This window comes from Passer montanus, unplaced genomic scaffold (genome assembly GCF_014805655.1).
Source record: "Passer montanus isolate IOZ18808 unplaced genomic scaffold, ASM1480565v1 scaffold11, whole genome shotgun sequence".
NCBI lineage: Eukaryota > Metazoa > Chordata > Aves > Passeriformes > Passeridae > Passer > Passer montanus.
Window position 1 is genome coordinate 6,072,935 of NW_024357613.1, and position 13,229 is coordinate 6,086,163.

At 35.6% G+C, this 13,229-nt stretch overlaps 1 protein-coding gene across 1 annotated transcript in view; it reads left to right on the forward strand.

Annotated features, from left to right (window-relative positions):
- ASCC3 (activating signal cointegrator 1 complex subunit 3) overlaps positions 1 to 13,229 on the forward strand; it is a 251,135-nt gene that overhangs the window by 90,737 nt on the left and 147,169 nt on the right. Inside the window, exon 11 of the mRNA XM_039727495.1 lies at positions 2,263 to 2,427. Within this exon, the coding sequence (XP_039583429.1) occupies positions 2,263 to 2,427 (165 nt within the window). The remainder of the gene's footprint in view (positions 1 to 2,262; positions 2,428 to 13,229) is intronic.

Consider the following 13,229-nt stretch of genomic DNA (forward strand, 5'->3'; position numbering starts at 1 on the left):
AAAAATCCCCCAGTAAAATTTAAACAAACCCCGAAAAAACCCCCCCCCCCCCGCCAGATACCACCACTCTCTGAGATAATAGTGACTCAGTGAGTCTTTCATGTGTAAAGTTTTAAATGTTGCAGGAAATTAACACCTTTTTTCTCTAATATCACAAAGTGTCTTCCGGAGTAGCTCTTGGTAATTAGTAAAGACTGATATATTCTGATGGTAAAATAATTGGACTGAAACAATATTGTGTGACAGTGCAGGGAAAAATATTTTTCTGTGGGGAATAAATAAATGCTATCAGAATATATCTTGTGGAGAAGACGAAGAGAATAAAAAGGATTCATAAATGTGTTTTGTAAGAAACATTTTTTTTTCATATTTTGAAAGAAACATCAGCACAAGCAATCCAGGAGGGTCCTGGAGTGTGCTGATGATAACTTCTTCCTGTGTAGATAGGACTTGGATGAGAGGTGCTTTGCTGTACCTCATAAAGAAGGAGGGACCTGTTTGCGGTGTCAAAATTGAAGAGAGACTTGACCATAGCAACGAGACATTGGAGTTCAGCATCCTGAAGAGGAGGAGGAGAAGATCAGAAAAGAAGGTCACAACCCTGGGCTTCAGGAGAGCAGAGTCTGGCCACTTCAGAGATCTGCTTGGAAAAGTCCCATGTGATAAGGTCCTGGAAGAAAGAGAGAGTTCAAGAAACCAAGAAAGCTGGTTAATATTCTTCCAAGTCCAAGAGTGGCCCATCCCAGTGAATAGGAACTTGGGCAAAAATGAGTGAATAGAAGCTTGGCCTGTAGGAATGAGCAAGTTGCTCCAGGTCGTACACAAAAACAAAGCGTGCATACAGAGTGTGGGAGCAAGGACATGCAGTCTGGAAAGAACACAGGGACATTGTCTGACTATCCAGGATTGAAGTTAGGAAAGCTGAGGTCCAGACAGAATTGAATCTGCTCAAGAATATCAAAGAAAACAAGATAGGGAACAAAAGGAAGACTAAGGACAATCCCTTTGCTGTCCCTTTGCTGAATGTGACAGGGAGCCTATAAATGGCACAGGACACAGAAGAGGCTGAGGGAATGAATGCCTCCTCTGTACAGTCTTTACTAGAAAGGCCAGCCTTCAGGAATCCTTGTTCCAGCAACCGGGAGAAAGTAAAGTGTACCCTTGGTGGAAGAAGATCAGGTCTGATTGATTTGCATCCACAAGTGCTGAGGAAGCTGGCTCCTCTGATTGCAGTGTCACTCTTGATAATCTTTGATTAGCCATTGTAAGGTAGAAGTGACCAAAGACTGGAGAAAGGCAAATGTCATCTCTGTCTTCAACAAGGGCAAGAAGTAGGACCTATGGAATGCCTGGCTGGTCAGCCTCATATGGGAAAGTGATGGAACAGCTAATCTTAAAACTGTTTTCAGGTACATGGAAGACAAGAAAATCTTATCATGAATAGTGTGCTTGACTTCGCCAAAGGGAAGACATGCTTGGCTAGCTGGATAAATTTCTATCAAGAAATGTCTTACAGGTAGATGTGGGAATTGTCTACCTAGATTTTGGTAAAGCCATTGATAGTGTTTTCCATAAGATCCTCATATTGTTGTTGATGTGTGGGCTGACTGAGCAGACAGTGAGGAGAGGCTGATACACCAGAGGACTGTGCTGTTATATAGAGGGACATCAACAGGCTGGAGAAATAGCCTGACATATCTACATGAAACAATGAAGTTTGGAAATTACCTATCCAGGACTGCAGGAAGTTGTTCAATCTGTTTTACCGGTGCAAGGATTAAGCTATCAGAAGATACAACTTGAAAGTGTGCCTTAGGGAGGAAGCATTTCATAGGCAACTGGGAACTATCAGGTCAAGCTTAGTATGAGGGGAGGTTCTTAGTTGTTTACTGTGCTGTGAAGGTGAAAAATATTTTATCACAGATGATTTTAGTGAAACACAACCATTAAATGATTTTATTAGTAGTTCATTCTGTTCATTCTGGATAGCTGTTTCAATGTTTTCATGTGGAAAATGTATACAAAGGAGCACAGCTGGAAGTAATTAGTTTATATTTCCATATTGTTTTGCATACTGAATTCTACTAATGGCCATCCAACACATGTAGATGCAGCAAACTGTCTGCCTCATATATAAAGTGGGTCAAACTTAAGATAACTTCAAGTTGTACATTGCATTTACTCTGCTGTATGTTAAACTACTATATTTTTATAAATTTGTATATGCTTAATATTTCTTTTTTTTTTCCCCTGCTCTACTAGATGCTTGTGACTACTCCAGAGAAATGGGATGTGGTGACAAGGAAGAGTGTGGGTGATGTAGCCCTCTCTCAGCTGGTAAAACTCTTGATTCTTGATGAAGTTCATCTACTGCATGAAGACAGAGGACCAGTACTTGAAAGTATAGTAGCACGTACTTTACGACAGGTAAGAGTGAAAAAAAAATCTTCAAAATAATTTTGTTTTGGTCAAGAGTAGATAGATATCACTGTAAAGGGTAACATGCTTAGACAATTAAATAGAAATGCTTAGGTAGTTTACAATTTATTTTACAGGTGTTCTGTTTTAAAGAATGTGGATTTAGAATGTGGATTTTTTTTTCTTCTACTTTTCTTTCTGTATTATATCAACTATCAGATTCCTAGGATAGATAGTTTATTACAGTTCTGTTTCTTTACTTACAATTTATTTGCCTAATTTATTCTACTGTACAAGTAAGAAAATTAAACTTTTTTTAGCAAATAATAATGAGGCTAATGGTTTAACACAACAAAGACTGAAGTTATTTTCTTGCCAGGAATGCTTATTTTCAATTAGCAGTTTTCCTAGTAGAATTTCTTTTTTGTTTTAATTAAGAGTAATGTCTTCTTAAATCTAGGTAAAACTTTCAGCACTGCTAGAAAAATACTACATAATTTTTAGTCTAGCATAAATCATAATTTTGTTTTTCCCCATGATTTAGTGATATTTTCTAAATACCAAGATTAGAAATGGAAAAAAGGAGAAACGGGACTTCTTTTCTTGAATCTTGTACAAAAGAAGAATTCAGAGTTAGGCAATAAATAAGGTTGGTCTCAATGGTGGGATGTGCTTCTACAAGTAAAGTAAGACATGTAATTTGGGGATGAATAAAAAGGAAGGATTTAGGAAAAATAAATAATGGAAAGAGGGAGGACTGAGTGCAATTTTATTTTTTTTTAATCATGAAGAGCAAAACTCTATCCATGCAAGTAACCTGTAACAAATTAAAATGAAACTATTGTTTTTATGGCTCTATTTGTAGCATATTAAATGTTTAAAGCATTTTAGCTTTCAAGCTGCTATTTTTTCTTGGTAAGGCTACACTAACCTTGTTAAGGCTTTTTGAATCATCTGATTCCAACTCTGCTAGGAACAGAATGAAATTAATGTCTGCTCTAATCTGGTACAGCAAGTGTAAAGTTCCTGTATAAAAAAACAATATAAGCAACAATTTTTGAGCAGAATCTAAGTTTCGAGGACCTTAAAGGCACTAAACTTGAGCTGTTTGATGTTGTATTTTCTTTCTTAAATGGTTTTGGTAACCTTGTTTTTCCTTAGGTGTCTTTAGAGTCAACCATCTCAGGTTTTAGCAGGGATAATCATTTATCATTTATCCATTAGCATTTTCTTCACATCAGATTGCAAGATTTATTAATTTCTTACTGTGAAATTTTGTGAGACTTGTAAGACAGGCTCAGCTGTCCAAAATAGATGTTAAGAGCCATTTTATCCATCCTACGTTAGTCAGCTTGGCATTCCATTTCTGCTTTGTTTGGAGACAAATCTCTCTTAGATCCTTCCCTTTTGTGTCTGTCAAGCCTGTGCAGTTAACTTAAGGAATATAAAATCTGAGGCAATTATGTTTTGGGTACTGAATCCTATCTTTAGTGCATTTATTGTAATATAGTAGTATCTTGCTTCAGCACTCATTTTTAAAATAGCTCTTTTAAAAAAGGGTGGTTTAATCTCCTAGGATTTCAAGGTTTGTCTTACCTATCAAGTTGGAATTTAATTCATCTGGAGCTGAAGCTACCCAGTTGTAACCCTTCCTTAAGTGAAACAGTTGGGAAATAAATCAATACACAAATCTTGAAACTGACCGTCTCACCACCTTATTTATTCTAATTTGACAAGAAAGAGAGTAATGGAGACCCATATGTATCTTTACAAGTAGGTAGCTTAGGAGAGGGAGAATTTACAGTATAAAGGTACACTAAAAAAACCCACAGTTAAAAAGAAAGCAAAATTACTTGTAGAATTTTTTAGAATTGTGCTGTAGAAAACAATTGCTGGCAAAAATATTTCAAATTGCAAGCTTCCCAGAGAGCCTGGGGACAAAGAAACAGGAGATGTTTTGTACAACTGTTTTGTTTTTTTAATATGAAAACAAATAATAAGAGGATTACTTTTTAAAATTGCACTGAAATGTTATACTTCAGTATCTGAGCTTGCAGGCATAGTTCTATGAAGTTTGCAGTATACATCCACAGCTGTGAAGTTACTGGAACTTTTATGCAGTCGCTAAAGAAAGATAACATAATGTATCTGATTTCAGAAGAATTTCCCTGGAGTTAGTGAAAATGTTGTTATAGATGCCCAAAGTGTAAAAAAAAAATCACATCTAATGTTTTAATATTACTTTGTGAGGAAAAAAAAATATATTGTTGCATTTCCTTGGTTTTGTTCCTTGCCCATAATTCCGTATTTTATTTCCGTAATTTTATGTGTTTTGATAGAAATTCATAAATGTCCCTGGAGCATGAAAAAAAGCCAGGATATTCAGTCTGTCCTTGGAGAATGTCTGTCTTCTGTCTTCAATGATTTCAATCTCCTCTCCAACCTTTCTGAAAGTAGTTATAGAATTTACTTTTCATTAATATCTGTAGAAATATTGTGCTCGTTCAGTATTCATGCACACAGGAAGTAAGAATAATTGTTCACTTCTTGAAAAACAAAAAATACCCGAAGGACAATTCTAATCTGAAATATCCTTGTGTCAATTACAGCACTGTAATAATTGATTAACTCAATTACCTGACTTGTATACTGCTTTCAGACATCCAAAATATTGACTATTTTTTCTTAATTTGTAGTAGAGGGACAAGTAATTCAAAGGAAAATCCATTGCAGAGTAGTAGTCACTGGATCAGAACTGGAGGCTGTAGTAACTGAGATCTGTTCTTGTAAATATCACTGACATTTTCCCACTTTCTGTACTGTCACTTCTGGCTCCTGCAGGACACAGTGCATTCAAACAGTATAATTTTTGATCTGACCTAGAACAGTTATTTCTTGTATCACTTCTAGAATAGAACCGTAATAAATTCCTTTGAATACTACTTCAGCCTTTTCCATAAATCACTAATAACAACTCTAATAATGCATGTACCTGTAGTTCCATCTGGATAATGCTTCCCTAGCTTGTATATGAGACAATGTCATGATTCCTGTGTGGGGCAGGATATATAGTGTAGTGCCTTTTACCTTTTGCAGGGTTTGGTATCCTGTCTTAGAGAAAAAGCATCTCTCTTGTTTCTTTGGAGGTATTTTGATTAGATGGTGTACAACAGGAAAAAAAAAAGAGTGGATTGGGATTTTTTTGTCTTTTTAAGAATTAGTATTCAACTAGATACTAGGGCCTACAGCTGTTCCAGAAAAGAATGTTTTGAGATCTGTATTGATATGAGGTAAAAATACAGCTATCCAAAAGCATTCTTAAAGCAGGAATATCCTGATGCATTAGCAGGTCTGTCCTAATTTGTACCTCAAAATACTTGAATGATTGATGTAGTTTCCCCCAGATGAACACTGAGTCACACCACTTACTGTAAGACTTTAACACGCTCATTTTAACTTATGGCATTTTTTAGAATTAGGTTTTATTTAAACCTGGAAGGAGCATATATATTGGAATTGCTGACAGTTTTACTCATAGCAGAATGAAGAGCATATTTGTGCATGTTTGCACTTTTCAAATTTTAGAGAATGTTTTTGCAAGTGATTTAAATTGACTTTGCTAAACATTTTGGTGGGAAAATTGCTCTGAGCTCTGTTATATACTGTAGGTATAACATCAAACAACTTATTTGAATCCAATTTATAGCTTTGATGTTTAAAGTTTTAGTCCAGAGCATAATGCAGATGTAAAACTGAAATGCTTAAACTTTTTAATCAAACTTTCCACACTACTGTAATATACTAAAGTTATTAGCTTGAAAGAAAAAAATTTACCATTTTACAGGCCACTGAAGTATTTTGTTATAATTATTCAGAGATTTTGATTACTTCCTTGCTTCTTATGGGTATTTTTTCACAAAAAAAGCATACTGAATGCTACACTTGAGTTATACACAAGTTTTGATACCTATTCTCAATATGTGAATAATAAATTAAATAAAAGAAAATCCATATTAAAAGCTTTCTCAGATTTTGGGATACCTAAGCTGCCATCTTAGACATACAGATATTGTTGTCAGCACCATCTCATTTTTCGAGTTAAAGTTTCACTTGCTTTATGTTTTTGTATTAGATAACAAAGTTACTATAGATGGGCTAACACAGCAGTACAAGGAATACAGGAGATTCCTGGAATACATTGATGAGAAAGGCCTCTTCCAGGCAAAAGAGGACTCAACAAGCAGAGGTGCTGTACCTTTTACCCATCAAGAAAGGAGGGGCTTGCTGTGGAAGTGAAGATCAAAGGCAGCTTTGACTGCAGTGGCCATGACATGTTGGAGTTCTTCTTCCCCTGGAAATTCTCATGTTTCATTTCTGTGCTTTCTTTCCTCATGCTCCCTTACTTAAGGAGCTTTTCCTTTCAGCTGTAATATAGTTTTCTTTGGTCTTTCTTAGCATTTTCAATATCTGTAGTGCCTTATTATTTCCTCTACCTATTTTTTTATTCTGTCCCTGTCGTTCACTCTTTTACCTCTTACTAGAGATCATTGGCAAACAAGTGCAGATGTTTCTCACCCAAAGCCAAATGTCTAATTGTTATCAAATTAGGAATTTTTATGTGCTTGGAATCCCATTCTTGATTTTGATAATTTGATCGGTTGAAAGAAAAAAAAGTCAAGACTGACAGCTAATAACATAAAAGCAGGTTAGATCTGTCTATCTTCTATCAAATGGTGGCCGACTGTAGTTCTTATAAGGGTCTTTTGGGACTGGAATGACAGTGGCATTTCATTTAGTTCTTCAGTTCTCATCTTAAATGACTTCTATTAGTCTTTTGTCTCTTTGATATTCCATATATAAGCTAATCAAGTTAATCAGCGTCTTTTATTAAAGGATAAACCAAACAAGGTTACTGAAGCCTCCTGCAATAATTTTTCCATTTCAAACTATAGTGTCGTGGGGCTTTTTTTCACTGGACTTGCCTATATTCATAATTGTATTTGTAAAACATGTCAGCGGAACTGGATATAGATAGAACTTTTGTGTTAGTTTGGTTCTGGCAGATACAGAGGTAGAGAGATTCCCTTCAGTTATGCAGTTCTATCCCTTTTATACCTTTAAGAACTGTATGTACTTATTTTGTCCACACATCTTTTTTGGAGCTTTTGTTCAGGTACTTGTTTGTTAAATCCTCAAACAAACCTTTTGATAGTTGCTGCAGGATTAGCTCATTGATACAAGAATGTTTCCTGAGAATAGTGTCTCATTTTGCAGCTATGGCCTGTTATGAGCTAAGTGAAAAGAAATTTAGTTTGAATGGGGCTATCAACCTAGATTTATCTGTATGGCTGACACACACATCAGTTATATTAATTCTGCCAATCACTTGCCTTTCTTGTCACCAGTTGTTTTATACTGCATATCATCAATAAAATTATTGAATAGAGTTGGGCTTAAAAAGCAATTAGAGGAATCCCTTTTTAATGGCTATTTTTCAATTATAAGTTCTTTTAAAATCTGTCAGTTCATCAGCTTCTGATAAATTTAATACATATTTTCTTGCTACTCTGTGATGTTATTTTTAGGCAGTATGTCATGCAGCCATATGTCTAATGAGTCTTACATGAGTCTATTTTGTTATCTTTTGTTGTGTAAAAAATTACTTTTTAAAAACTACTTTTTTAAAACAAAACCTTATCTCCATTGTTTGGAAAATGTTACGTATCAGACATTTTGATTAATCTTCAGAAGCTTTTCTCTTACTGCGTGTGGAAGGGATGTCAGGAAGTCATTCTGCATCTCATTTTTTATTACTGATAGGTTACTGTTTTTACAATTTAGTGATACACCTATGGAGTTTAAAATGTAATAGTGATTGTCATACATTTTGAGGTCTTTCATATTATGGTAAAGCAGTGGAACTAATTTATAAAAAGGTTCAGATATATTTTTTGTTTCTTAGTTTAGGAACAAAACAGTAAGCAGAGCATGAAAAGGCATTCTGTCAGTCAGGAAAAACTGACACTGTGCCAGGTATAGAAATCTCTTAACAGATATATGCAAAATGTAATTTCTTAAGACAAAGTAATACATACTTCATATTTAGCCGAGGGAGAATAATATGGCTTCTAATGGTGCTTTCTGTGTGGTTACATTTTCTCAGTGCCTCTGGATTTTAAAATATATTCTAAATGGAGGACTGAGATCACAGTATTTTCAGGGTTCATTGGATGCAGAGTAAAACTAATAAAATTACTTAACTAGGTGGTTGCCTAGTAACAAATGCATTCTGTGCAGAGTGAGTTTAGATAACGTCCTATATAGAATCTTCAAAACTGTATTAGTAATTGCATTTTTACTATGTACTTAGGTTTTGCAATTTCACTGGGTTTTTTTCCATTTCTGTTCTTAGAACTAGACAACTGCACCTCTGTGGACTTATTGACAATTTAACTCTTTCATTACTAGTAAACAATAAATAAACACTGATGAAGCATTGTAACAAACTTCCTGCTTAGTAATTTTGAAACATTTAATTATTTTTTTAATGCTCTAAGCCCTACTCAATTCTTTTTCTCCTTTTTTTGGATCAACAGCACATATCCTGTGAGCGAATGAGACACAGCCATTCTGTGGGTAGGATAGTATCCAACTAATAACTAATGTAGTACTTCATTCTTGCTACCATTGAACAGGGGATCCAGGAACCTAATGTAAGGTTCATCTTCTTGCACATCTGCATTAAAAGCTAAGAAATGCTTGTGTCTAATTTTCTGAGTATCTTGTCTTTAGTGTACCTCTGAAGGGCATAAAGACTGACTGCAGAGGGTGTGTTGAACTGATCCTGGGTCATCTGATTATCACATTAATTTCTAACCAGCAGACAATTCTTCAAAGATTAAAATATGTAAACTTGTCTGCTTGACTTAATTCTGTGCTCAAGTTGAACAATCAGAGATAGGATTTCCAGCTTGATTGTAATTCATTCTGTGAATGTGATATTTTAATACATGGAAATGGGAAGGCTGCCAAGATCACAAAGTTCAGGAAGAACTTTAGAAGTCAGATAAAAGAATATCTCTGTGCACACTCTGTATGCTCTCAAGTGGCGGCTGTAATGTAACGATATGCAAATCTGAAAACCTATTAGAAGAAAATGATCCTGCTGTGATCAATTTACAATCCAGAAAGGCACTTCCCATACCTGATCCTTTTTCATTGACAGAGTAAACGCAGATGATGCTTGCGTGGAAATCGATACTGGGATAACTATCTTCTGATTATTTTTTCTGCATACATGGAATTTCATGGTGTGGTAATTGTGTTCTGTGAATGCTGTCAATTCTCCACATGCCGTCAAGAATGTTTCTGAATTAGATATACTAGTCAGAGATGTCAATTAAATATAGCAATGGCAATTTCATTTCTCACTTCCAGTGTAACTTCAAACCAGTAAACCATAGTAAGGCTTTTAAAGAACCTGGTGTGCAAATACTGTGTCAGTTCAGGTTTGCAAGGAAAGCCTCCTAAGTTTCAAATGGTGCTTATTATTTTACTGGCATAATTAAACACATATAAACAATGAAATGTTAGAGGCTGAGTTTCAGTAGTGAAGAAAAGGCACTTAGCTGCCTACTACCAGCCACCAATATGCAGTGTAAACAGAAAACTCTGTCATCCTAATTGTGTTATCAGTAATTTCTACTGCCATTTCAGGAAAAGGCTGTGGGTTCATGGTTTATTGTATATGAAGTTATAATCTCAAGCTGGGACTTCTAGGATCAAATAATAAGTGATCCGGTAGTTGCAAAATACTAATTTTTGAATGATCTGTATTTATAAAAGGCATCTGTACATTTTCAAGGTTTATTGTTCTTTAGAAGCACCTGAGAGTAAAAGATGTTAGTGCTTGCTTTTCAAGGGGAAGTCAGAAAAGTAGTCAAAAAATGTATGCAGAGAACTCTGTAATAAAAATGTGTTAGAATTCTGAAAACCATTATGGAAAATCAAGTTTCTGTAGTGCTTGGATAGATGAATAATAGATAGAGAGTTGAAACTGAATTATAATCACAGAGGAAAATGCAAAAAATAAATCATGTTATGGTTGCATATTCAGGTAGTCTTTTTTATTTTTAAGTTTAGCACAGTTTTAGTCACTGCTGGTTTTATATTGCCATGTATAATTAAAAGAATAAAAGCCCCCTTTTCTCTATCAGCATGTGATGATGTGCATAAACTAAACACATAGGCTTGAATTTGATCTGGACATAAAATAATTTGAAGGATTGTTATGATACATTTTTTATTTCAGTGTAAGTGTCCCTCTTTTTGCATCTTGATTATTTTATATATGTATATAAATTATATATATTTTTTGGTGATCAAATACAAAAGTAGATGGTAAAAAAATAAAGATTTTTTTGTTGTTTTCATAGTCTCAAAATAAATTAAGGAAATTGATGGAATGATTTAGAGTCTTATTAAGGTGATTAGAGGAATGGAGTACCTTCCCCTTGGGGAAAGGTTGTGAGAACTGGGAGTGTCCAGCCTGGAGAAATGAAGGACCTGGGTCATCTTACTACCTTTGAGTACCTAAAGGGCACTTAAAAGAAAGTTGAAGCAGAACTTTTTACAAGGGCATGCAGTGATAAGACAAGGGAAAATGGCTTTAAATTGAGAGTAGGTTTTGTTTGGATATTAAGAAGATGTTCTTCACTGTGAAGGTGGTGAGGCACTGGAATAAGTTCCCAGAAATGTGGATGTCATATCTCTTGAAGTGCTGGGGCCCTGAACAACCTGGTCTGGTGGAAGGGGTTTAAAAAATGTGTTCTAAATACATTAGTAATCTTAATTACTTGCTTGTGTTAACTGTCAGCTTGTCATGTGGAGTGTTAATTTGGGGTTTTCAATAAGATCCTTAGCTCCAGGGTCAACTGCGAGGTCAGCAACATTAAGGGGCTTCTTTGTTTTACTAATGTTTGGAAAGTGGCAACTCTCACTAAATTGTAACTGTTCTCTAGGCACTGTTTTTATTTTAAAAGAAATCTTTGAAAAAACATCTTACATTTAATTGCTGTAAAAATACATATGTCCATGGTTATTAAGCAGTGTTCTTGTTAATTGTTTAAATACTTGAAATGCTTTCTTGCCTTCAGAAGCATACTTTCAAACTAGTGCTTTCAGGCTCTTAGGAGATTTCAAAAAAAATTATTGTTATTGAATTTAGCAAAATCAAGTAATGTTTTCCAGATGGGAGCTCAGTTACACTTCAAGATTGCTGTACTTATTAGGCAATTGTGAACAATCTACAGGGTACATATATCAGCAAGTGGTAATTGTGCTTACAGATTCAAGCTTAAAAATGAAGTGTATAAGCTCTGAGTAAATGAAGACGTTTGCACCACGGGTGCCCAGGTGCTGGATGAGGGGACTGCAGTGAGGCTGTGGGGAGGGATGGCTGTGGCTCAACGAGCCACACAATGTGGCCACTTACAGCAGGCTCCAACCAGCCAGAGGTGGTGGCACCTCTGGTAAATCACGGCTAAGAAAGGGTGAAAACACTGTGCAGCAGATGGGATGGAAAAAACATGAGGAACAGCCCTGCAGACACCAAGGCCAGTGCAGAAGGATGTGGTACTCCATGGGACAATGCCAAAACCAGGAAAACCCAAACAGAAAGGAGGAAACAACCCACCTGGCACGCTGCCCCCACCTCTCAAAAAACCCCAAACCTCAAACACTTCACAACTGTGTGCTTGATGATGACTGTTGCCCATACGTCATCACATAATCGAGCCAAAAAAGTTGTGTAAGAAGTGAGAAAGCTTCCTTGTGCTCTTGAACAATGCTTTTGTTCCCTGTAGATGGAAGACTTCAGAAAATGAAATCTCATTTGTCCCAGTTTGCATTTGCATATCATATTTTATCGTACATGGAGCTTTCTTTTTGGAAAACTGCTCTTGTGCAAATGCAGACCTGGTCTGCAGATTTTCTGTGTCATTTAGTTGTTTGCAGCCCCAGTTTTAGTGCCCAGAATTTTGCCACAGAACATGTCTGTTACCAGGCAGTGTAGTGGTTTACTTTGTCTGCTTGCTGTCTTTGTCTGTTTGGGTCCATGGTTCCTTTTGAGATTTAGTTTAATATTTTGGTGTGCTTCCTATTCTTCAGGTCTGGGTTATGGTGTGGTATTATTTTGTCTTCCTTGAGAATGCTCTCCATTTACTTTTTAGTCATCTATTTTGAAGACTTGTAATTTAACTGTTTTAATTGCTTTAATCTAACAAGCATTTCCTTTCACTTTAACTCAAAAGAGGTGAGTAAATCAAAATCTAAGTAAAGCCTCATATTTTTTGAATAGGATTTAGCCAGGTCTAATTTACCAGCCTTACTCATCTTGAGACATTCACCCATTTGAGACTAGTTGAGAACGTTATATATGGCTTCAGTTACAGTGTCTAAAAGCCTTTATAATAAAATTACTGTGAACTCTGGTTTTAAATAATTATGCTAGTTGTGAGCCAGCCTACGCAGCTCCTAATGTTCCAGAAGGAAATGGGAAAATTCTTGTGTACTTTGTTCATTCAGGTCTTCTGTGTGCTTTCATTCTTTTTGAAAATTACCTGAAAATACATATAATATGGAGGCTTTTGTATGGAACAGAGGGATTAGTTGTAAAGCACCATTTCTGTCCCTTATTAAATGGGAAAGCATGTACACCAAACATTTGAGGAATTAAACATTTTAGGAAAGAAGAAATTAGAATAAAATGCCAGTTCCAGAGAACTAGAATACATTGTCTAAGAGAGTAGTGG